The following is a 26,599-nucleotide window of genomic DNA, read 5'->3' as shown; positions in this document are numbered from 1 at the left end:
GAAACTCCCGGAGGACTTCATGTATGAAGTTTTGAAATACGGAAGGGGCGTTGACCAGGCCATAGGGCATGACGCAGTACTCATAGTGGCCTGTAGGGGTCACGAAGGCCGTCTTCCACTCATCCCCCTTCCGTATTCTCACCAGATTGTAAGCGCTGCGGAGGTCCAGTTTAGTGAAGATGGTGGCTGACCGGAGTTGCTCGAGGGCCGCAGGGACGAGAGGAAGGGGATACTTGAACTTGACAGTACCCTGATTCAGAATGCGGTAGTCTATGCACGGCCGCAGCCCTCCATCCTTTTTCCCTACAAAAAAGAAGCTGGATGCAGTGGGAGAAGTGGAGGGACGAATGTATCCTTGTTGAAGAGCCTCGTGGATATACTCCTCCATGGCCTTTGTCTCCGGAAGTGACAACGGGTAGATCCTTCCTCTGGGCAAAGGAGCATCTGGAATCAGGTCTATGGCACAGTCCCATGGCCGATGGGGAGGTAGCTGGGAAGCTCTCTTGGGGCAGAAGACGTCCTGGAAGGAGGAGTAGATATTTGGAATCTTGGTGGATCGTTGCTCCAGAGGGCTCTCGATGGACGTGGCGCAGACCGGAATGGGTCTTGGAATAGGACGTGGAATTTCTGGAAAGCACTCTGGAAAACAGTCGTGGCCCCACCGGATTACCTCTCCGTTGCCCCAAGAGATGATGGGATTGTGCTTCACCAGCCACGGGCGCCCCAAGATGATGTCCATGGTGGCCCCCTCCAGAACCAGAAGTTGAATTTCCTCTTGGTGAAGAGCTCCAATCTGTAGGTGGATGAGTTGGCATTTACGATGGATACGGGGTCGTGCAGTGATGGAACGTGTTATGGGCTGAATCTGGTAGACGCTCGACGAAGCTTCGGTTCGGAGCTGCAGCTGGCGACAGAGGTTCCCCGAGATGAAGTTTCCCGCTGACCCGGAGTCGATGAGAGCGTGGGCTATGACAGAAGACGTGGAAGTGGTTAACTGAACACATGTAGACAGAGGATACATCTTTTCAACTTCGGACGGTAGGAACAGGACGAAGGGGGCATTTCATCCGTACATGCCCACTGGCTCCACAATAGAGACACAAACCCCGGGTCAGCCTTCTCTGTCGCTCAGCGGCTGACAGTCTACCAGATTCAAGTATCATAGGTTCTGGTTCTGGAGGGCTGGCGGTCTCCACTGGGCGGAGGAGTGCATTAGAAGAGACATCGGAGAGAGTCTGGTATGATTGCATACGGTCAGAACATCTAATGGGCTGTTGTATGAAGCGCTCTAGACCCATAGCGTCATCTGACGCAGCTAGTTGGAGGCGAAGACGGGGTTCGAGCCCGAGACGATAGGTGGTCAGCAACGACCGCTCGTTCCATCCACTGGCAGCAGCTAGGGTTCGAAAACGTAAGGCATACTCATGAGTTGACATCGATCCTTGTGACAAGTGATAAAGCTGCTCACCCGCTGATACTTCCCCGTCTGTACGGCTAAACACTTCCTTGAAGTGAGCGATGAATGCCTGGATGGAACGAGTGGTCGGCCCGCTTTGCTGCCACATCGATTCGGCCCACTTCAAAGCTGGTCCTGTGAGAAGAGAGGTGATAAACGCTATTTTAGACTGGTCTGTAGGATAGAGCGCTGGTTGCATAGAAAAGACTAGAGAACATTGCAGTAGAAATCCATTGCACTCCTCCGCCCCGCCAGCGTAGGGCGCTGGTCGGGCCATGGGACTGGATGGTAGAGGATCCGAAGAAGTGCATGGAGGTGTGGGTGCCGGCGGTGCGGAAGGGGTGACAGATGGAGATGACAGTAAAACCTTCCGTAGAGAATCCACTAGTTCTTGGAAAGGATCCTGCGCACTCATGCTTGCGGTTATGGTCCGGGATTCCTGTTATGAAGCAGACGGGACAACAAGGTGAGTATAATACAAGTGATGTTTATTTTGTTAAGAGCAGCAGTGCCGGAGGTGAATGGAGTTCTCGTGATGGTGAGTATGACTTGTATAGAAGAATTCGGAGCCGGGTGAAGACGTGGAGTGAATAACAGGTCCTTTCTTTCGCAGGTGGCAAGACTGGAGGATTCCAAGAACGATAGCCGGAGGGATACTGAGAGTCCGTGAATCCGCCACCCTCCGCTGACGTGGAAGTCAGCTTACGGCACACACCACTGACGACTGGAGACTGAGAAGACACAGAAGACTGGAACTGGGAGGACTGGAACGAGACAGAGATCAGGTAAGTACAATAAGGTAAGTATTTCAGATAGTGAGACTCGTAGAGAGACACTAGCAGTCCGCTTTCGCTAGAACGAGCCCGGACCATGAGTGGTGTGTGGAGAGTGGCTTTTGTGTGCTGGTGATGATTGAGTGCAGGTGTCCATTAATCAGTATTCAGGTGAAGGTGATCTGGGAGTGATTGTGGGTGCAGAACCTGACCAATCCGTGACAGCAACAGGGTGGACATTTTTTTTTTTTTGCTATAGTTAGCATTCAATGAGCACATGTACCTGCAGCTAGCAAAGTGATTCATTGTTGAAGCTGACTGAATACTGTTTTTTTTTTTTTTTTCCTGAAATGATTTTATAATAATATTTCACTATGACAGGGTGGACATGTTAAGCATGACAACATTCAACTACTAAGACAATATGAGAAAAAATAGGAAATATAAGTGTAGATACTTATTGTGTGTGCAGCAGATGTTTTAACCTCCACTGAAGAAAGACAAATTGGGGAAGGGGATGTCATTAAGTACATCAGATGGTTTCTTAAAGGGGCATTTACCACATTATGACGGGGTGGACAGCAATTTCAGGGACACATGCAAAATGCTTAAAATTATTATGAAAACAATAGAAATTATCAAAATGACTTGCTTTATCAAATAACTTGAGGACAATAAGAACTTTCAAAATGTTTTTTTTTTTTTTTTAATGTAACTGAGCTACTTTTTACACTCCGCGAAGTTAGCGGAGCAGTGTGAGGGACATGCCACATACATCCAATCAAAGATAATTGTATAAAATGAGAAAAGCTTATTTCAAGAGACTTATGTTCTTGTATGCATGTAAACATTTGTCCATTTATATTAAAACCTCAGAAATTCATTATTTTGCATTATGGTCATGATGACTGATTCTTGTGGGGACACCAAAGGCACTTTTAGTGATATTGACCCAGAGACGGACAAAGTGGGTAAAGGTTAAGCAAGCTTCTTTATTCCGCACAATATATAGCCAACTCAGATGAGTAAGTATCAACATAAACAGTCTCAGAAAGCTCAAACAGAAGATATAAATCCTTATCTCTTTCTTGCAGGTAAATCCATACGAACTCAGAAGTCCATTCTAACAAATCCAAACAGAAGGAAACAGTTCAGGAGAAACGTGATCCGCACCGTAAGTGAAGTGAACAACAGATAGCATGTAACCTCAAGATCAGCCAGCGAGTGAATGAGGAAAGTAGTCTTTTATGTGGAGCAGGGAAGTAGACACAGGTGTTGGTGATCAGTAATCAGGTGATTATGAACAGGTGAAGGTGGATGGTGTGGCTGAGTCTGTGACAAATATCTTGTAAGCTAACACAATCTTATGTTTTAGTTATGTGCAAATAAAGAGTTAGCAATCACTTTGAAACTACTTAATTAGGTCACTTAAAGGTGAAGTGTGTAGTATTTAGAAATATCTACTGACAGAAATGCATCAGAATACACACAACATACTGCGTTTCATCACTGTGTTGTTGACAATAATGAACAACTATAATGTTCTCAATAGTCTCAGCCTCAGACGTCACGCACACGGAACGTTGGCTAAACGTCTGATGCATATGGTACACTTAACTGGAAACACTTTTCTGAATGTCGGTCCGCCGGGAAACAAAGCGCAGACAGATTTACTCAGTGCTTATGCAGACGCCATTGTTGTTATACACATTTGCGACATTTGCGAACAAATTACTGACTTACTGCTTGTTCTCCCTCTTCTTATTTAACTTTCGATGCTGGTTATTTCAGTGACTGACTTGTTGCACGCCAGTCTGTTGTTGTGGGGGCATTTCCATGCACTGAAACGTGACGCTGAACGAAACAAACTGTGATTGGTTGTTTGACAAGTGGGTCAATGAAAGCTGCCATGAATTCCAGACCTTGGCTACACGAGACTGTGTTCCCAATAACATATCAGTTTGCTGAATTCTTGAAGAAACCTCATTCTCTGCTGTCTCAGATGGCGATATCTTTGTCTTGTGTTGGCTACCCCAGCTTCTCTATGTGCAATTCACAACCTCACCATTAGATGTCGCTAATATTTGCACACTGCACCTTTAAAAATAACTTAATTCCATTACGTTGAAATAACTTTAACAAATTATGTTTGTTTAAACTTAATTGATTCATGTATAATGTTCTGTCCCTAATAAATAACAAAGAAAGCTAGATACAAAAGTTTGTTGAGACAAACTTAAAGTTGCCTTGAAAAAAACGGACCAGAAAGTTTGAGAAGTTTAAAAAGTTTAAAAAGTTTAAAATGTTTAAGAAGTTTAAAAGTAAAACAGTTCAAAAGCAAGTTGCTAGTATGTTTTAGTTGTTTTTAGCATGACTAGCAAGTTACTAGCATGTTTCTAGCATGATTAACAACAAGTTACTAGCATGTTTCTAACATGTTGCTAATGTTATTAGCAAGTTATTAGCATGTTGTTAACATGACTAGCAGGTTATTAGCATGTTGCTAAAATTATTATCAAGTTATTATCATGTTGCTAGCATGACTAGCATGTCACTAGCATGATTAGCAAGTTGCTAGCATGTTGTTAGAATGATTAGCATGTTGCTAGCATGATTCTAGCATGATTATCAAATTACTAGCATGTTTCAAGCATGATTAGCATATTGTTAGCATGATATAGATAATATATCATAGTGTTGGCTCATTTGAACATTCCGTCAATGTAAGTCTATGAAGGAGATAGAGTTGATAAGTTTTAGTCTCAGAATAAGAATAATAATAATAAGAAGTTTTAAATAGCAGATCAGTAAGTTGGCTTTCTCAAGCCAACTTAATAAACATAACAAAAAAAAAACAAAAACATTTTGTACCTCAACTGAATTTATCTGAAAGCAGAATGAGATTTAACTGTAATTTTCTGTTGTTACAATCAGTTTAACTGGTAAGATCCTCAGAGGGGAAGTTGTGCAGTGATTATATAAGAATGGAAAGACAGTTTCAGTGAAGGTTGTTGTGAATGTACACAAACAGATGTTAGTTAGAGAATCAGAGAATGACACCTTTCCTCTGTCATAGTCCAGATGAACTCTCACACGCTTAGGCTTCTCTTTAACTGTCAAGAAAGTAAAGGGTTGCTTTGGGGATTTTGAGCTGTATTTGCTGTCCATGTACAGCACACGCCAGACATTAGTGTTGAAGAAAACCTCTCCCTTCCTTTGGTTTGATGCTGTGGTTATTCCAACACTCCAGAGTGTATTGTCTTTAACCTCCACATCCCAGCAGTGTGTTCCTGAGTTAAAGCCCTCTGAACCCAGAACTAATGGATACTCATCAAACCTCTCTGGATTATCAGGAACATTTTGACGTACATCACTGTACGACACACTGGTCAGATCAGGAGAGAGTGTGAGAGAACAAGCTGCTGTGTTTGGATCTAGAGTCAATGGAGCTGCAAAGAGGACAACATTATGACAGATTAGTGGATGAAATCAACACGGTCTCACCCCTATTCGTCACATACTGCCGTTTGGTCATTTTCCCCTCACGCCCATAAGCTGACGTTGAGGGTACCCCCTCTTCGTCGCGTGGCACCGTAGAGGGTCATCCGATAGATTTGAATGCAAATCCCTCATCTTTGGATTTTGACGAAAGGGGGTTAGGCATCCAGATGAGAGCAGTTGCGTACAAATACCACGCAGAATCTTCTACGGCAATTACGTCACCAGCGAGGCTCAGTTCGACCAGTTCACCTGATACGTGGTGTACACCTTCAAGCAGGTAAGTGACCGCAACAATCTTTTCATTATTTTAATTATTTCACTGTTTCTGCATCACTTGCATGGGGTCATGTGTTAAAACGGAAGCTTAGTGGAACAGTTAGCGCGGCTGCTAAATTAGCCTACGATTGAGATTAGCCGAAGCTAACTTCTAACTCGTGCAGTTTGAAATCGATACATAAATAAAACTGTTTTTAATCATATTCACGTGGCTGAAATCAGCTCTACAAATCAACCAGCCTAGTATCGCGTATCATGTAAAAAGTCCGCACATTTACCATATTTTACCATAGTAACGTTCACTGTTGCTCGACAATGTCATGTAAATGCACACTAACCACTAGCTTACTATGGTTTTACCACTGTAACTGTAGTCTTACTGTGGTATTTGTAGTATAAGCACACTAACCACTAGCTTACTATGGTTTTACCACTGTAACCGTAGTTTTACTGTGGTATCTGTAGTATAAGCACACTAACCACTAGCTTACTATGGTTTTACCACTGTAACCGTAGTTTTACTGTGGTATTTGTAGTAGGCTATAAGCACACTAACCACAAAGCTTACTATGGTTTTACCACTGTAACCGTAGTTTTACTGTGGTATTTGTAGTATAAGCACACTAACCACAAAGCTTACTATGGTTTTACCACTGTAACCGTAGTTTCACTGTGGTATTTGTAGTATAAGCACACTAACCACTAGCTTACTATGGTTTTACCACTGTAACCGTAGTTTTACTGTGGTATTTGTAGTATAAGCACACTAACCACTAGCTTACTATGGTTTTACCACTGTAACTGTAGTCTTACTGTGGTATTTGTAGTATAAGCACACTAACCACTAGCTTACTATGGTTTTACCACTGTAACTGTAGTTTTACTGTGGTATTTGTAGTATATGCACACTAACCACTAGCTTACTATGGTTTTACCACTGTAACTGTAGTCTTACTGTGGTATTTGTAGTATAAGCACACTAACCACTAGCTTACTATGGTTTTACCACTGTAACTGTAGTTTTACTGTGGTATTTGTAGTATATGCACACTAACCACTAGCTTACTATGGTTTTACCACTGTAACTGTAGTTTTACTGTGGTATTTGTAGTATAAGCACACTAACCACAAAGCTTACTATGGTTTTACCACTGTAACTGTAGTTTTACTGTGGTATTTGTAGTATAAGCACACTAACCACTAGCTTACTATGGTTTTACCACTGTAACTGTAGTTTTACTGTGGTATTTGTAGTATAAGCACACTAACCACAAAGCTTACTATGGTTTTACCACTGTAACTGTAGTTTTACTGTGGTATTTGTAGTATAAGCACACTAACCACAAAGCTTACTATGGTTTTACCACTGTAACTGTAGTTTTACTGTGGTATTTGTAGGATATGCACACTAACCACAAAGCTTACTATGGTTTTTTGATTTTACGGTATACTATTTGTAAAGCACAGTAACCACAATGCTTACCACACTTATAAAAAGTTTTTGTGAAGTAATTGTAATTCAGTATTTTTTTTTTCTGTCTTGCAGTTATGTCAGATCACCTACTCCAGGAGCTCTTTTAAGTAGGGATGCACCGATACGAATCGGCCGATCACTTGCGCGTTTTGTCAGTAAAGCCGGTTCTGTAATCAGCGGTAAATGCCATCAGGTGCGTGATTTCACGTTGAGCCGTATATACTACACACAGCCGTTGTTCACTGACGAGCTGCGCACATTCACACTGATAATGAACATTGATTTGCGCAGCTCGTCGGTAAACAACGGCTGTGTGTAGTATATACGGCTCAACGTGAAATCACGCACCTGATGGCATTTACCGCTGATTACAGAACCGGCTTTACTGACAAAACGCGCAAGCATGATCGGCCGATTCGTATCGGTGCATCCCTACTTTTAAGAAGCCATCTCTGGTAAAAGCCATCACTGTATGAACTGTAATCCATAATTAATCTACACATAGTTTTGCTCTCTCTCTTTCTGTGATTTATCATGACATTTTTAAAATCTCATAATTTTGACCAATTCTGTCAGAAAGCTGCTAGAATTAACAGGGAACTTGAACTCAAAGCTCCCAATGCTGATCTTGAAGAAGCTGTCAAAGAGGCTAAACAAGTCCTTCAATGATTCAATCTTTCACAGTAATGTTGAAGACATTTAGCTATAACTGATTTGCTTTAATCAACGCATCCTTATTTTAGGTGTTAATAATAACTTTCCTTACAGTCCTTCCTCTCAAATATTTTGGTCACAGATTTTGTTTAGCACATTGTCTCAACATGTGTGTATTTCTCTTTGTTTCAGGGTAAAGGGAAGACCAAAGGAAGGCCTGTCATGGGATTTGAATTGGGCCATGTTGTGCATATATGGAAAAGACCAAAAGCAAAGGCAAACATTCCAATGGTATGTCAATGTTGGTCTGAGCACCTTGACTGAACTGTACTGTAGTTAAATTGTGCAGCATCTTTACATACCCTACAGCCCCATCAGAAAGAACAACCAACAAAGTGTCATGTCGAAATATTAATAACTAATACAATTTACCAAGCCTTGCATGTCTACTGATTTTTATTTTATTTTTTTCTCTTCTAGTCAACACTCACTCCTATCTCTAACTTGTCATGTGAGAAATCAGACCTTCAGTTAATTTGGCCAAATCAGGTCACTTAAAGCTGTTCACACCAAGAGCAAGAATTATAATGACTAACACACTAACAGAAAATAACATTTTTTTTTTTTTTTTTTTTTTATTATAAGCGTGTGCTGCAGTTATGTTGTCTGCATTTAAATGCTCAGGCTATTTATAGTGTGGTGGATTTTGATTGGCTGTCAATGTTTTGGAATCTGGAAAAATCTGTTCTGAAAGAGATTCCAACCATATTGTTTCTGTGTCATTTTATGTCAAATAGCTGTGGTGTGGACTCATCCTTGGTGTGAAGAGGCCTTTAAACTGCTTACAACAAAACCATCAGCAGGTAATTATATTTCATTTTAGTTTGCTGTTAAATAATTGTTTTTTTTTTCTAATGCTGCTTTCTTCTCATTTTGTTAAACTTACACAATTCTGCCTATTTCTCTTCATCTTATTTCTTTACTCCCTCACTTAACACATTATTTTGTGCTCTGTTGAAAAATAGAAGCTTAGAGTTTGCAAGATGGCCTTTTCTCAGACTCTGAATAGAAATGTATACAGATGAACTCAGGAGCCTGCTAGAGTTGCCAGGGAACTTGAGCTTGAAGTATATAATTATAACTGCTTAATTTATGTTTAAACAACAATAATAATTAAAAATTGGGTCAATAAATATTGTATTGTTTTAAAGCTGAAGACCAAAAAATGCAAAGAAAATCAGTCCCAGCAAGCCAGTCCTGATGAATGAGGAATGAACATGGTCTTCTTGTGCCCAAACACAGAGCTGAAAAGTTGCACATTTCCACTGGTATGTATGTATGCAATACATCAAGCAATGTAGTTACATGGGTTAGGGTTATATGGGGTATAGCAATTGATGTTAATCTCTCAAAAGACAGCAGTTACCATTTTCACATGCACTTCTTTTTTTATAGCTCCTAGAATTGGCATATCAACTGTGCTATCATCTCCAATTCCATTATCTGGAATTTGGGCAGGATTGGCCAAATATGGTGAGTACTGACACCTGCACCTATTCATCAACACTATTTCTCTGGAAATATTGTTGACTTATTGTTTTGTCTGTTTGTTTGAAGGAGGATGAAGGCAGTTGACGATATCAATTCAATGGCCACCAGATGCATCATTGCAGCCTGAAACCACCAGTTAACTGCGATGAAGACTGCATTCCTGAACAACTCTACTGTGACAGCTCAGATGTTACGGTCCATAAAAGTAAACTTCACTGTTTACTCAGTTGTTTCAACTGAACAACTGCAAAATAGTTGTGAAGGGATCCTTTTGGCCCATATCTCCAACAAGAATCAATGGTAAGTCCAATGCAACAATTAAAAATAAAAATATATATTGTTTATTGATTTACAACACCCTAAATACATGTTATGTCCCTCCAGGATATTTACATCAGTTGGTGTGTGAGGAAAGCACAGAGGACCATCAGAGACTCCAGCCACCAGAGCCATGGATTACTCTCATCGTTACCATCAGGCAGAAGTTATTGCAGAACCTGCACCAGCAGACACATTTTTCCACAGGCAATTAGACTGCACTGAACTTGTACCAGAAACAATACACAGCACATCAAGCTCATATGCACAGCACTCTAATAGATGCACTGTCTGGACTCTAACTCACTATTATTCTGCACCATGACATTCTGTTTGCACTAATTCATTCCACACTGCGCTGCAAAGGTATGCGTACTGTGATTGTTTTAATTTCATGATCTCTGTATAGCATACTATTTACCATATTGTTCTCTACCTGTATTGAGTCCCTTATATGTGTGTTGCCTATATATTGAACATTTGTTGTCTTTACTGTCATGCTGCAGTTTGCACAAAAAAATGTCACCGCCTGTACACTTGTGATCATGGTATTGTGAAAATAAAGTGATATGATTTGAATTGGTCACATGTCTTTTGTCCGTCAGTTGTACTGTAGTGTGATGAATAACAACCGAAATTGTTCATGACACGGAAGGGGATTATTAAGATAGGGATATGGATAAGCAAGAGGAAGAAAACCAAGAGAGCTCTGATGATGAGCAGGAAACTGAATGTGATTCTATGATGCTGAAGACATTTAACCATGCATGCATTTGGGAGGCTTCATCTGGTTAAAATAACATGGTTTTAACATAACACATTTTTATTTCTCTTGAATATCATTTGTCTTAATATGTTACTGTATCTGTCTTAGTGATGTATTGCACAAAGTATTGGATAATAACGTATGGTAAATATTCTTTATTAGGAATGGTGTTTGGTAAATACACCATTTAGTTTAGTTAACAATACACATAATTACCATGAGTGTTTTAATTAAGATGTGACATTTGGTCATATTAATGACCTTCATTACATGAAGGGAAGGCTGAAAGATTCATTAGAAGAGACTGCGACTATATTGCTACAGGCACTTTATGCACAGCTGAGGGTGATGGACCAGGGAAAGATCAACACAAATCCTGTACTGTATAATAAATAAGATGAGCATGCACATTACTGATGTTTTGCAAAGATGGACAAAGGACAAAGATGAGGAATATTTGACAAAGATACAAATGATGTCTTTTATATTATGATCCTTTGCATTGAATGAATTGTATGGCTTTTGCATAAACCACACTGTCTGTACCTTTTCTTACTGAATGACACACTGACATTGTGTAATAGTACAAAGAAGTGTCACAATATGTATTGGTTGTTTAAACTGGTGTCTTAATTTCCTGTCATCACTGTGTTCTTGCTCCTGATCTAATGAAATAAATGGAGCGCAATTCAAATAGGAAATGTCTATTCTTATTCTAAGATAACTATGACTTGCAACTTACATATTGGCAAATTGTTGAAAAGACAATCTAAAAAATGTGACTCAGCACAGTGTGTTGTCCATGATGAGAATAGATTTGTGTGTTTTTACTGCCCTTCCATCTCCAGGGGCCCAGTAGAGTCCCATGGAAGAGCAAAAAAATGAACATTTCAAATGGCTGTAAATCAGTGTCTGATTATAATGTCAAAGAGAAAATTGGCAGGACAACTACTTATGCTATGTTAATTACATAATGTTGGACACAGTTTTCAAACATACATGGAAATGTGGTATAAAGGTGTTTTAAAAAGTGATCTTAGAAAAAAAACAAATTTCAGCCTGCCTCTTAAATATGTCATAGATATTTACACAATGAACATGTTTAGATAAACCTTTGTTCAAAAAAGATTGCATTTTCCACTATTTTAATATTAAACATTTTAAACTACATTACCCACAAACCTCTTCCATTCTATCTATAGAACACGAAAAAAATGGCGCTGTTATTTGTAGTTTAAGATCTGCTTAGGGTTAGGGTTAGGATCTCTGTAAATTAGGAAGTTCTCACAACATAGCAACACTTCGTTGTTAACTGAAGGTATTACTGATGTAATAATAAGAGCAACACGGACTTTGCAACATTAAGCGTTGTTTTTCATTTGGATTAAAAGATAGTCCAATCACAGCGAGTTCCAAATGGCAACAAGTAAGTCGTCTCACTTACTTGTCCACATATGGTCATTTATAACAGGTTCTTCCGGGTTCTTGTGGCAAATACAAATATTCAGTTAAATATTTATTTGTCCCCACTCAACATAAAACTGGAACAACAGATTGGATAGTTTGGTTAACTTGATGCAGCAATAGATTTGATTACTGGGATAATTTTTATTTGTTTAAATAAGGGCATAATGGTTCCCATTAAAATTATCAAATTATGTTCACACTAATATAAATGTATGTACAATATTTAAACTCAAAACTTAGATATAAATTGCTGTGAACAATAATTCAAAATATTTAATTTGCTTTCAAAACAAAAAAACATGCACCTCTAATGATTATTTAAACATGAAGCTTTTTCCTACTGTTTAATTTAGCTTTTGTAACATTTACAGTGTATTAAGGGTAAACAATTAATCACTTCTGCTTCCTGGAAATGGACCTTACAAAATTGCAATTCTTAGACCTGACAGATGAACTATAAGAATAAAATAATGAATCACACATTTTGTAGTCATTTCCCAATGTTTATTGACATCAAACTTTTCACAGATAAACAGTGCCCAGAACAGCATTCTCTCTCTCCAGTTTGTGCCATTACGAAAAAAAAAAAAAAAAAAAGACAAAACAAGTAGTTGATTGTATTTGAAATGCATTTGCATAGAGGTAATTAAAAAAATAGGCAATAGAAAACCCCTTAAAAAGATTGTCTAATATTCAAAAATAAAAAGAGAATTTGTTTACAGAAAACGTTAAGATGCCAGATGCCAGATAATATTCAATGCTTATGTTTAACAAACTAATAGGCCAAAAAAAATGATTAGAACAATACTTCAATATTTTACAATTATTACCTTTAAAAATATATCTCTCCTGTAATTGTTGTTTGCTTCTATTGTGACTAAATGCAAGACAAATTATTGGTTAATAACAATTAAAAGATAAAGATAAAGATAAAGATAAAGATAAAGATAAAGATACGTTATTGTCATTGTAGTTATACAACGAAATTTGTTTGGTAGCTCAAAAAGACCAGCAGCAATAAAACAAGAAAGCAGCACAGATAAACATATTAAACATAGTAAAATTATGAAATAAATAAATGTATAAAATAAATAAAATAAAAAGGCACTTAGTATAGTAAAAGACAAATAAATTTAAGGAATAGAAATGTAACAGTATTTACAGTGTGCTAGTTAAGTACAAATATGAATGTCCCATAAAATATTATTATTTAACTTTCTCCTCTACAGTCAACACTCCCATCTCTACTGTGGTCACTCCTGTCACTATCACTGTATATGTATATACAGAAGTAGTCTGTGAGAAATCCTGCAAGACAGGAAGAAAGAGAATTTATCACATGATGAACAACAAAAACATTGACAACAGATGGCAGATGACTGTAGCGTGTAAACAGAACGCTATCGTCCGTTGGTGTGGATGCTAAAATAGTTCTTATTGTTGTTCTTGCTCTTGGTATGAACCGCTTTAAGCAATCTGATTTGGCCAAATTTACCAATGATCTGATTTGTGACAAGATAAACTAGCATTTCCAGACTTGTGCTTCTTATACAGATGTGTTAAATAAAAATCAACATAGAAAAAGGCTCTGAGCCTCTGAGGTGTGGGCAGATATCATGTACTGTTAGAACAGGAAGAGGCAGTGCCAATTTGTAAAGGTTAATATAGAGAGAATACAATGGACTTAATATGAACTGGATTGGTATAAACACTCTGACTACTTACAATGGACACAATTAACATGAGAGTTGAGGCAATGGCCAATGACAGAAGTAAAAGTGAAAAATCTGAGAATTTTGTTTGAGTACACTTGTACAATATCATATATATATATTGATATATGATATTGCAGTACAGTTCAGTCATGGTGCTCAGACCAACATTGACATACCATTGGAATGTTTGCCTTTGCTTTTGGTCTTTTCCATAAATGCACAACATGGCCCAATTCAAATCCCATGACAGGCCTTCCTTTGGTCTTCCCTTTACCCTGAAACAAAGAGAAATACACACATGTTGAGACAATGTGCTAAACAAAATCTGTGACCAAAATATTTGAGAGGAAGGACTGTAAGGAAAGTCATTATTAACACCTAAAATAAGGATGCGTTGATTAAAGCAAATCAGTTATGGCTAAATGTCTTCAACATTACTGTGAAAGATTGAATCATTGAAGGACTTGTTTAGCCTCTTTGACAGCTTCTTCAAGATCAGCATTGGGAGCTTTGAGTTCAAGTTCCCTGTTAATTCTAGCAGCTTTCTGACAGAATTGGTCAAAATTATGAGATTTTAAAAATGTCATGATAAATCACAGAAAGAGAGAGAGCAAAACTATGTGTAGATTAATTATGGATTACAGTTCATACAGTGATGGCTTTTACCAGAGATGGCTTCTTAAAAGTAGGGATGCACCGATACGAATCGGCCGATCATGCTTGCGCGTTTTGTCAGTAAAGCCGGTTCTGTAATCAGCGGTAAATGCCATCAGGTGCGTGATTTCACGTTGAGCCGTATATACTACACACAGCCGTTGTTTACCGACGAGCAAATCAATGTTCATTATCAGTGTGAATGTGCGCAGCTCGTCAGTGAACAACGGCTGTGTGTAGTATATACGGCTCAACGTGAAATCACGCACCTGATGGCATTTACCGCTGATTACAGAACCGACTTTACTGACAAAACGCGCAAGCATGATCGGCCGATTCGTATCGGTGCATCCCTACTTAAAAGAGCTCCTGGAGTAGGTGATCTGACATAACTGCAAGACAGAAAAAAAAAATACTGAATTACAATTACTTCACAAAAACTTTTTAAAAGTGTGGTAAGCATTGTGGTTACTGTGCTTTACAAATAGTATACCGTAAAATCAAAAAACCATAGTAAGCTTTGTGGTTAGTGTGCATATCCTACAAATACCACAGTAAAACTACAGTTACAGTGGTAAAACCATAGTAAGCTTTGTGGTTAGTGTGCTTATACTACAAATACCACAGTAAAACTACAGTTACAGTGGTAAAACCATAGTAAGCTAGTGGTTAGTGTGCTTATACTACAAATACCACAGTAAAACTAAAGTTACAGTGGTAAAACCATAGTAAGCTTTGTGGTTAGTGTGCTTATACTACAAATACCACAGTAAAACTACAGTTACAGTGGTAAAACCATAGTAAGCTTTGTGGTTAGTGTGCTTATAGCCTACTACAAATACCACAGTAAAACTACGGTTACAGTGGTAAAACCATAGTAAGCTTTGTGGTTAGTGTGCTTATACTACAAATACCACAGTAAAACTACGGTTACAGTGGTAAAACCATAGTAAGCTAGTGGTTAGTGTGCTTATACTACAAATACCACAGTAAAACTACGGTTACAGTGGTAAAACCATAGTAAGCTAGTGGTTAGTGTGCTTATACTACAAATACCACAGTAAAACTACGGTTACAGTGGTAAAACCATAGTAAGCTTTGTGGTTAGTGTGCTTATACTACAAATACCACAGTAAAACTACGGTTACAGTGGTAAAACCATAGTAAGCTTTGTGGTTAGTGTGCTTATACTACAAATACCACAGTAAAACTACGGTTACAGTGGTAAAACCATAGTAAGCTAGTGGTTAGTGTGCTTATACTACAAATACCACAGTAAAACTACGGTTACAGTGGTAAAACCACAGTAAGCTAGTGGTTAGTGTGCTTATACTACAAATACCACAGTAAAACTACGGTTACAGTGGTAAAACCATAGTAAGCTTTGTGGTTAGTGTGCTTATACTACAAATACCACAGTAAAACTACGGTTACAGTGGTAAAGCCATAGTAAGCTAGTGGTTAGTGTGCTTATACTACAAATACCACAGTAAAACTACGGTTACAGTGGTAAAGCCATAGTAAGCTAGTGGTTAGTGTGCTTATACTACAAATACCACAGTAAGACTACGGTTACAGTGGTAAAACCATAGTAAGCTAGTGGTTAGTGTGCTTATACTACAAATACCACAGTAAGACTACAGTTACAGTGGTAAAACCATAGTAAGCTAGTGGTTAGTGTGCATTTACATGACATTGTCGAGCAACAGTGAACGTTACTATGGTAAAATATGGTAAATGTGCGGACTTTTTACATGATACGCGATACTAGGCTGGTTGATTTGTAGAGCTGATTTCAGCCACGTGAATATGATTAAAAACAGTTTTATTTATGTATCGATTTCAAACTGCACGAGTTAGAAGTTAGCTTCGGCTAATCTCAATCGTAGGCTAATTTAGCAGCCGCGCTAACTGTTCCACTAAGCTTCCGTTTTAACACATGACCCCATGCAAGTGATGCAGAAACAGTGAAATAATTAAAATAATGAAAAGATTGTTGCGGTCACTTACCTGCTTGAAGGTGTACACCACGTATCAGGTGAACTGGTCGAACTGAGCCTCGCTGGTGACGTAATTGCCGTAGAAGATTCTGCGTGGTATTTGTACGCAACTGCTCTCATCTGGATGCCTAACCCCCTTTCGTCAAAATCCAAAAATGAGGGATTTGCATTCAAATCTATCGGATGACCCTCTACGGTGCCACGCGACGAAGAGGGGGTACCCTCAACGTCAGCTTTTGGACGTGAGGGGAAAATGACCAAACGGCAGTATGTGACGAATAGGGGTGAGACCGTGTTGAAATATGATGGTATCAGAAATATAAACATGCACCACTCTGTAGTCATTATGAGTTTTCTGTATGATCTCATGATCTTATGAAATATAGTTCAAATTTACTTGAACTCCATAGAACTTAAAGTGGTTATTATGTTAATCATTCTGTGTTTGTTTATATCTGAAGTATTTAATCTTTTGTTCTGATGTCAATCTGCTGGAGACTCACTGTGTTGGACAGTTTCCTGCATCTTCTTCCAGACTCTGAACGGCAGGTTACCCAAGTAATGTGGCACATGAATCAAAGCTCCAGAACTCATCTGTGGATCCGGCTGTGAGATCTGGACTCTGGAAGAACATTCAGGAGTCAGAACTGCAGTGGATTTGAGTTCAGATTCATTGAGAGAAGAAACACGAGCAGCTCAACTTACCTTTCCATCGTGATGTTAAAGTTCTGGAAAATATAGAGTTTGAAAAACATTTTAATATCTCATTAAACACTCATAACATATTAATTTCTCTCTATACAATTTAATAGTTTGGTCATTGTTTGTGTAATTGTCAGGTTGTTTTGTTCACAAGCAATGAAGCTAAATTCAGTTGTCACCTTTAGAAAGCAGACGTCATTGGCTTTCATCATCTCCTCTGTGTCTTTGATTGTGTGTGAAAGAGCTGAGATGTGTCTGTTCATCTCCTCCAGCTTCTCCTTCATCATCTGCTTCTTCTGCTCCTCTTCCTCTCTCAGTGCAGTGATTGTAGCTTCTTCTTCATCTCTGAGAAACTGATGAAGTTTCTCAAACTCCTCTTTAATCTGCCGCTCTGTGTGCTCAGCTTGAGACTGAAACCACATCACATTCACTTCAGTCAGCTCTGCATTAACACTCACTCCACTAATGTCCATCAGAAACTCTGTGTCAATGTTTGACTCTTTACTCGATATCCTCACCTTGATGTGTTCAACTGTTTTATCACACTTTGCTTTCATTTCTTCTGCATGTTTGAGCTTGTTTTGTAAAGATGTCAGTGCTGTATTCAGTTCATCCTAGAGTTAAGGTGAAAATCTGTGAAACCTTAAGTAGCTAAGAAATTTTTTGATTCCTCAGGAATCAGTCCCAGTTTTACATGAAAATGTCAGCATTTTTTAAAAATTTATTATTTTGTAAAGTATTTCATTTAAAAAGATCCAAGCTTGGCAATGCTTAAACTTTTATTTGAACCATGACGTAATGGATGTCAGGAAGTAAAATCTTTACTTTCAAGGAGGAAATCAATAGGAATGAACAGAAGGTGAGGAACAAAGACAAGTTTCTCAGAAACTCTGTCAAATATTTCAGAAATGTGTCTTACCTTGTGAGATGAAAGCACTTCACTGATGGGTCTGAATGTGTGATTGATGTGTTTCTCTGAGTCTCTGCACACGACACACACAGGCTGTTTGTCCTCCAGACAGAAGAGTTTGAGTTTCTCACTGTGTAAACTGCAGATCTCCTCAGATCCTGATGAACGCCTCTCATTTCGCTCCTTTAAAAATAATTCACATAAGTTTTTTAATGCTAGATTAAGTGGCGGCTGCTCTTTTGATGATCTTCTCCTGCAGACAGGACACTCCTGAGTTTTCTTGGTCTTCCAGAACTGTTGAAGACACTCTTTACAAAAACTGTGACTACAGGACAGAATAACAGGATCCTTGAAGATTTCACAGCACACGGGACAAGAAAGCTCTTCAGCAGATTTTGAATCCATTTCCATTTCTTGTAAAAGCTGCTACGATCTACAATTTACTTTCACTTTCTGAACCTTACTTTGAAAAGTAAATAACCATTACATTCAGAATCTGTTCTGTTCAGTACACTACTCCAAAATCTTAATTTATAGTGTCCTCCTCTGATCTCCACAACACTGACTCATGTTTTTAGCTTTCAGTATGATATGCGAGGGAGAAATAATAAGACTAGTCACTTCCTGGTAGGTTAAAGGTTGTGAGAGGGTGGAGTTTATTGAATGTATAACTTTATTTGAGCTTTCATGTCCTGGACTCAACTGAAGAAAAGAATCAAACTAAAGGAGCTATATAAAATATTTTAGGCATTATAAGAGAATTAAATGCTATATAATAATTCTTATAAAATATTTATTTTAGATGTTTCTTCCAGGAATTATAAATACCCCATCAGTCAATGTTTATGAGCACTACGTGACCCTGCCTCAATGCAAACACTGATTATAAAACACCTTTTTGTAGTTTAAGCATAAAGTTTGAAATTTTGCCCAAGTTATGTTGATATTTTATAAAATGTATGAATCAATTTATTTAAATCTGTAATTTTGTTTTTCGTTTTTAACGTTAGGTTGACAGCTTAATTGACCACCAGTGACAGATATTAATAATAAGTGTATTTTCCATGTATGAATATACTTAAAAATGTATGAAAGATGTTGTATTATAAGTGGTAACTAATTTATTTATTTATTTATTTTAAGAGAAAGTATGTTAAAAGCACATTTTAGGTTATGTTCATTCTGTCCTAAAATAGCACAGTTGAGTACACTTAGATGTGCTTAAGATCATCTTTAGAAGTACTAAAGAATATTTTTTGTAGGCATAATCATAATTTTAAAAGTTATAACCTCAAATACTCAAGTATTATAATGTATTATAATTGTTGTTATGATTATTCATGAGATGATACAACATATTACAGTATAAACATTTTTTATAATACATTATGCATTCATTATAACGCCTTATTACACGGCTCTTTGGAATGCTTGATTCTGATTGGTCAGTTGAGACATTTGCAGGTTCGTTCTTTTCAAATAATCACCGCTCCAAAGTAATAACGCATAGCCGGTACTACTTGTATGTTTAAAATCCCTCCGTGCCAACAAAGATTACGGTTTGGCGGCATCTTGTGACAAACACTGGACAACCACAATTAACAATGGAAAATTTCGACATTAATCTATTTAAATTGTCTTACTAACGTACATAGTTTGAATGTTAGTCACGTGGTACTATATCGTTTCGCGGAAGGATAAAAATGTTAATTTAAAACAAATATGCCAATAAAAGGTTTCAAATTCATATTCATGTCCAGTTTTTTCCTTATGTGGCAAGTAGCGGTGTAATAAGCGGGATAATGTACAGGCAGCCGGTAGTTATCGCTTGGCGTCGGGTCCTGATCACACTGTCGGGGCTTATTTCTGCGATAACTACCGGCTGCCTGTACATTATCCCTTACTTAGAAATACCATTATAATGTAGTATAAATAGGGGCTTCATAGAAAGTGTTACCGAAGCTTGTCTTTCCAGAAGAGGTGGTGGTGCCTACACTTAGACCAGATATGGTTCTTCTGTCTAGGAGCACAAAAAACATCTTAGTAGTCGAGTTGACTGTGCCCTGGGAGGACAGGCTTGCCCTAATCTCTCATGAGTTGAAGAAGGCTATGTCATGATCTGGTCTATGGGGTTTCCCTCAGCCACCTGAGGTCGCTGTTCCCCTTGCACTGCACTTTCCTGATTGTTCACTCCTGTCTTGTCATTAGCACTGATTACACTCACACCTGCTCACTATTATCTGGTCTATAAGAACTCTCATGTCTCACTGCTCATTCTGGCTGCATTGTCTTTGGTGTGTTTCCCTGTTCCTGATTCTAGACCGTGTTTCTTGTTTTGATTTTCTATTCTAGTTGTGTTGTGCCGTGTTGGCCTTTTGTTTATGTTTATTTGTGTTTTGTTTCATTAAAATCCTTTCCCTGCATTTTGGACCCTGACCTCATGTCTTAACGTGACAGGCTAAGTATCAAGACCTGGTAGACAAAGCTTCTATTAAAGGTTGGATCGCAGCTTTGTTTCCTATCGAAGTCAGCTGCTGCGGCTTCCCAGCTCCATCTGTGCGCTATTTCCTACAGAAGATTGGGTTGAAACCCAAAAGACTGAGGAAAGCTGCCAGATTGCTTAAAATTAAGCATGCCAATATGTGTTATTGTTAGATAATAGTGTCACAACCAGAAAAGATGGGTCAAAAATCACCTCAAAGTGCCTTTGAGACTTCACAATTTCCAAAAAATAAAAAATAAAATAAAAAAAATTAGCTGAGATTTTCCATTTAACCTCATATTTGTTGTATTAAGTAGACCTTAGGCTGATATAAATGCATATAGCACCTTTTATAAATTAACTGCAAACAGAGAAAAGATAAACAAACAACAAAAGATGTCAACCCTGTCATGGACAAATTCAAAGTAGTATAAATATAATTTCTTTGCATAGTGATTATAAAATGTAGATTTGCAGAGAGATAATGTGTACCTTTACCAACAAAACTTTGTTATTGTTAAAATAATTTGTTGACAGGGTGGACAACAAGATAACAGAGTGGACCTTGGCATAACAGGGTGGACAAAGGCTTTAATATGTGAATTAAGAGAACAGGAACATCAGAGAAACAACAGGAACAACAATATGAAACCCTGAAGCAAAAGGGACTTATCAGATAACAGTCAAACATCAGTTAAAGTGACTCCCTGAAGTTTAAACCAAGAACAGTTCCTCCCTTTTACTCCACGTAGACTCATTCCTGGAAAAAAAAAAAAATCAAATTCAAAACAATTCACAACTTTTCCTTACAAACTGCCGTTCCCCCCTTTAATAGGTGGTCCAGCTAAACTAGTCTCATTCCTGTACATTGTTAGGGCTGTATTTTTTTCAAACAGTCAATGGAATCCATTATGAACTTTATAAGGACAATATTATTCTTTATATGGACTGATACAGATATTGCCAAAATGTGTAGATCATGTCCAATCATGTATAGCATCTACCGGTGTAATATGTGTGTTATAACAGTTGTAATATGTTAAAAAAAATGATCAAAATGTGTCCAAAAAAAAAACTAGGAACTATGTACATGTCCACCCTGTCATGAAAGACTTAGCAACAGGGTGGACTTTTTTTTTTTTTTTTGCTATAGTTAGCATTCAATGAGCACATGGTGTACCTGCAGCTAACAAAGTGATTCATTGTTGAAGCTGACTGAACACTGTTTTTTTTTTTTCTGAAATGTTTTTATAATAATATTTCACTATGACAGGGTGGACATGTTAAGCATGACAACATTCAACTACTAACACAATATGAGAAAAAATAGGAAATATAAGTGTAGATACTTATTGTGTGTGCAGCAGATGTTTTAACCTCCACTGAAGAAAGACAAAATGGGGAAGGGGATGTCATTGAGTACATCAGATGGTTTCTTAAAGGGGCATTAACCACAATATGACGGGGTGGACAGCAATTTCAGGGACACATGCAAAATGCTTAAAATTATAATGAAAACAAAAGAAATTATCAAAATGACTTGCTTTATCAAATAACTTGAGGACAATAAGAACATTCAAAATGTTTTTTTTTTTTTTTTATGTAACTGAGCTACTTTTTACACTCTGCGAAGTTAGCGGAGCAGTGTGAGGGACATGCCACATACATCCAATCAAAGATAATTGTATAAAATGAGAAAAACCTATTTTAAGAGACTTATGTTCTTGTATGTGTCACGTATCTGGTCTATCCTGTCATCATGAACTCTTGCACCACACTTCATGGACTTCATTCCCCACAAGCCACTGCACTAATCACTGCATTCACCTGCTCTCACTTTACTGATTACAGCTCACAGCTGCACCTCATCACACTGACTGCATTTAAGCTTCTCACACACACAGCCACTCTGCGAAGTCTTATTGTTCCTCCTGGTCTTTATTTCCGAGCGTTTCTTTCCGTGTTTGTTTTCCCTGTGTTTGATTCCTGGACTACTCCCCGTGTTTTGATTCTCGCTGCCAGCCCCGACCTTTCTGCCTGTTTTTGACCACGATTTCTGCATGCCCCTTTGTGTTTGTTTTGTATCAATAAAATGCTGCAAATGGATCCGCACGTCTCTGACCCTCCTTGTGACAGAAGACTTCGCCGCACCAGGATCCAGCAGCCTTATCCCACCACCAGCGCAAACATGGACCCAGTCAACCAGCTACTTAATCTGCGACATGGAGATCTACCCATTGATGAATATGTTCATCAGTTTTGTGAGTTGTCCAAGGAACTACCATTTTACGATGAAGCGTGGCTTAGGGGCCTATTTCGTTATGGACTTAATGAACCTGCCAAATCAATGCTGCCTGGAGGGGAATTTAACTGCTCGCTACAGGACTGTATGCAGTATGCGCTGTTGCTATGTGGCTCACCGTTAACTGTGGGTGTTTTAGAGGAGCCACAGCACAAGATGTCTGCCCTTCCGGAGTCTGCACTCAAGATGGCTGCCGCCACGCCAGAATCTGCACCCAAGGTGGCTGCCGCCACGCCCAAATTTGCCACCGCTGCTGTCGGCTCGAGCAGCTGGTCTCCCAACCAGCCTTTCAGAGCCTCCGCTGGTTCAGCCCAGCCTTCCAGAGCCTCCGCTGGTTCAGCCCAGCCTTCCAGAGCCTCCGCTGGTTCAGCCCGGCCTTCCAGAGTCTCCGCTGGTCCCAACCGGCCTTCCAGAGTCTCCGCTGGTCCCGCCCGGCCTTCCAGAGTCTCCGCTGGTCCCGCCCGGCCTTCCAGAGTCTCCGCTGGTTCCGCCCGGCCTTCCAGAGTCTCCGCTGGTCCCGCCCGGCCTTCCAGAGCCTCCGCTGGTTCCGCCCAGCCTTCCAGAGCCTCCGCTGGTTCCGCCCAGCCTTCCAGAGTCTCCGCTGGTTCCGCCCAGCCTTCCAGAGCCTCCGCTGGTTCCGCCCAGCCTTCCAGAGCCTCCGCTGTTTCAGCCCAGCCTTCCAGAGCCTCCGCTGGTTCAGCCCAGCCTTCCAGAGCCTCCGCTGGTTCAGCCCAGTCTTCCAGAGCCTCCGCTGGTTCAGCCCAGTCTTCCAGAGCCTCCGCTGGTTCCATCCAGTCGTCCTGAGATTCCTGTCTGCCCGGTTCTGGTCACGGAGCTCATGCATGGACTGTTCCCACCCACCCTCCCTGCTGCTCCAGTCCCGCCACCTCTGTCTCCTGACAGTCCCTCTGCTCAACCAAATCCCACCTTCGGTGCAGAGGACTTGCCGTGGGACTGCCAGTCTCCATCGGTGTCCAGACTGAAGGATCCCTCACCATCACCTCCAGTCTCAGAGTCCTGGACTCCACCTCGGCCCTCCGACCCTGCGGCTCCACCCCGGCTCTGTGCTCCCTCGTCTCCGTTGTCGGCCGTCGGCCCACCAGCTCCTCCGGGCTCCATCGTCTCTCCGGCTCCGCCCTGGTCAGTCGTCGCCCCACCTTCGCCTCTGGACTCTACTCCTCCGGCTGCGCCTCGTCACTCCGTCCTGCCGGCTCTGTGGACCTCCTCCCTCCCGTGGGCACAGCCTCGATCCTCTGTCACTCCGGCTCCGCTGCGTACCTCCGGACCTCCATCTCCGCCGGGGTCGCCAGAGCCTTGGGTTCCGCCTTGGTCCTCCGGATCCTCTGTGTCGCCCAGGACCATCGACTCTCCAGTTTCGCCTCGGGCTCCACCGGCTCCACCTCAGTCGGTCGGCCCTAGGCAGGAGCCAACCCTTCCTCCACCATGGCTTCTCCCTCCGTCGGCTCCGCCTCAGTTCGTGGTTCCAGTACCCCTACATGGACCTGGCCCTCCATCCCTCCCCCTGTTCCGCCTCCGCTCCACCACCCTCCAGGTTGTATTAGGTGCTTAGAGCGTCTGGAAGCCGCTCCTTGGGGAGGGGCTCTGTCACGTATCTGGTCTATCCTGTCATCAGTACCTCTTGCACCACACTTCATGGACTTCATTCCCCACAAGCCACTGCACTAATCACTGCATTCACCTGCTCTCACTTTACTGATTACAGCTCACAGCTGCACCTCATCACACTGACTGCATTTAAGCTTCTCACACACACAGCCACCTTGCGAAGTCTTATTGTTCCTCCTGGTCTTTATTTCCGAGCGTTTCTTTCCGTGTTTGTTTTCCCTGTGTTTGATTCCTGGACTACTCCCCGTGTTTTGATTCTCGCTGTCAGCCCCGACCTTTCTGCCTGTTTTTGACCACGATTTCTGCATGCCCCTTTGTGTTTGTTTTGTATCAATAAAATGCTGCAAATGGATCCGCACGTCTCTGACCCTCCTTGTGACAGTATGCATGTAAAAATTTGTCCATTTATATTAAAACCTCAGAAATTCATTATTTTGCATTATGGTCATGATGACTGATTCTTGTGGGGACACCAAAGGCACTTTTAGTGATATTGACCCAGAGACGGACAAAGTGGGTAAAGGTTAAGCAAGCTTCTTTATTCCGCACAATAGATAGTCAACTCAGATGAGTAAGTATCAACATAAACAGTCTCAGAAAGCTCAAACAGAAGATATAAATCCTTATCTCTTTCTTGCAGGTAAATCCATACGAACTCAGAAGTCCATTCTAACAAATCCAAACAGAAGGAAACAGTCCAGGAGAAACGTGATCTACACAGTAAGTGAAGTGAACAACAGATAGCATGTAACCTCAAGATCAGCCACCGAGTGAATGAGGAAAGTAGTCTTTTATGTGGAGCAGGGAAGTAGATACAGGTGTTGGTGATCAGTCATCAGGTGATTATGAACAGGTGAAGGTGGATGGTGAGTCTGTGACAAATATCCTGTAAGCTAACACAATCTTATGTTTTAGTAATGTGCAAATAAAGAGTTAGCAATCACTTTGAAACTACTTAATTAGGTCACTTAAAGGTGAAGTGTGTAGTATTTAGAAATATCTACTGACAGAAATGCATCAGAATATACACAACATACTGCGTTTCATCACTATGTTGTTGACAATAATGAACAAGTAACTATAATGTTCTCAATAGTCTACACTTAACTGGAAACACTTTTCTGAATGTCGAAGTCGTCATCTGATTAGTTGAATTTGATCGAATTTCCAGAGGAGACGCGAGTGTCGCGTTTATTTTCGGTCTGCCGGGAAACAAAGCGCAGACTGATTTACTCAGTGCTTATGCAGACGCCATTGTTGTTATACACATTTGTGACGTTTGCGAACAAATTACTGACTTACTGCTTGTTCTCCCTCTTCTTATTTAACTTTCGATGCTGGTTAATACAGTGACTGACTTGATGCACGCCAGTCTGTTGTTGTGGGGGCATTTCCATGCACTGAAACGTGACGCTGAACGAAACGAACTGTGATTGGTTGTTTGACATGTGTTCAAAAACAGTTCAAAAGCAAGTTGCTAGTATGTTTTAGTTGTTTTTAGCATGACTAGCAAGTTACTAGCATGTTTCTAGCATGATTAACAAGTTGCTAGCATGATAAGCAAGTTACTAGCATGTTGTTAACATGTTACTAGCATGTTTCTAACATGTTGCTAATGATATTAGCAAGTTATTAGCATGTTGCTAACATGACTAGCAGGTTATTAGCATGTTGCTAAAATTATTATCAAGTTATTATCATGATGCTAGCATGACTAGCATGTCACTAGCATGTTGCTAGAATGATTAGCAAGTTGCTAACATGTTGTTAGAATCATTAGCATGTTGCTAGCATGATTAGCATTATGCTAGCATGTTGTTAGAATGATTAGCATGTTGCTAGCATGATTCTAGCATTATTAGCAACTTACTAGCATGATTCTAGCATGATTATCAAATTACTAGCATGTTTCAAGCATGATTAGCATATTCTTAGCATGATATAGATAATATATCATAGTGTTGGCTCATTT

At 39.8% G+C, this 26,599-nt stretch overlaps 1 protein-coding gene and 1 long non-coding RNA gene across 2 annotated transcripts; one reads left to right on the top strand and one right to left on the bottom strand.

Moving 5' to 3' along the window:
* Window positions 1-4,990: 4,990 nt before the first annotated feature.
* Window positions 4,991-18,820, bottom strand: LOC141287896 (zinc-binding protein A33-like). The gene is made up of 6 exons (XM_073819992.1): window positions 18,227-18,820; window positions 17,826-17,921; window positions 17,487-17,717; window positions 17,311-17,333; window positions 17,109-17,227; window positions 4,991-5,678 (listed from the first exon to the last, which is right to left on the bottom strand). Exons 1-6 carry the CDS (start codon window positions 18,626-18,628, stop codon window positions 5,134-5,136), a joined length of 1,416 nt encoding a protein of 471 aa, XP_073676093.1. The 5' UTR covers window positions 18,629-18,820; the 3' UTR covers window positions 4,991-5,133.
* Window positions 7,812-10,544, top strand: LOC141287897 (uncharacterized). Its single transcript, XR_012339575.1, has 6 exons — window positions 7,812-8,425; window positions 8,932-8,997; window positions 9,346-9,462; window positions 9,590-9,667; window positions 9,752-9,985; window positions 10,070-10,544. It is a non-coding gene; the product is annotated as an uncharacterized lncRNA (long non-coding RNA).
* Window positions 18,821-26,599: the final 7,779 nt, after the last annotated feature.

Source organism: Garra rufa, chromosome 16 (assembly GCF_049309525.1).
Source record: "Garra rufa chromosome 16, GarRuf1.0, whole genome shotgun sequence".
NCBI lineage: Eukaryota > Metazoa > Chordata > Actinopteri > Cypriniformes > Cyprinidae > Garra > Garra rufa.
This window is presented reverse-complemented; position numbering and strand designations above follow the sequence as displayed.

Bases quoted from the DNA above. Each gene is read 5' to 3' on its own strand.
- LOC141287896 (XM_073819992.1), bottom strand. From the start codon at position 18,628: ATGGAAATGGATTCAAAATCTGCTGAAGAGCTTTCTTGTCCCGTGTGC. The intron at 17,922-18,226 runs GTAAGACACATT...CCTTAACTCTAG, and splicing joins AAGTGCTTTCATCTCACAAG to GATGAACTGAATACAGCACT. The intron at 17,718-17,825 runs GTGAGGATATCG...ATGTGGTTTCAG, and splicing joins AAACAGTTGAACACATCAAG to TCTCAAGCTGAGCACACAGA.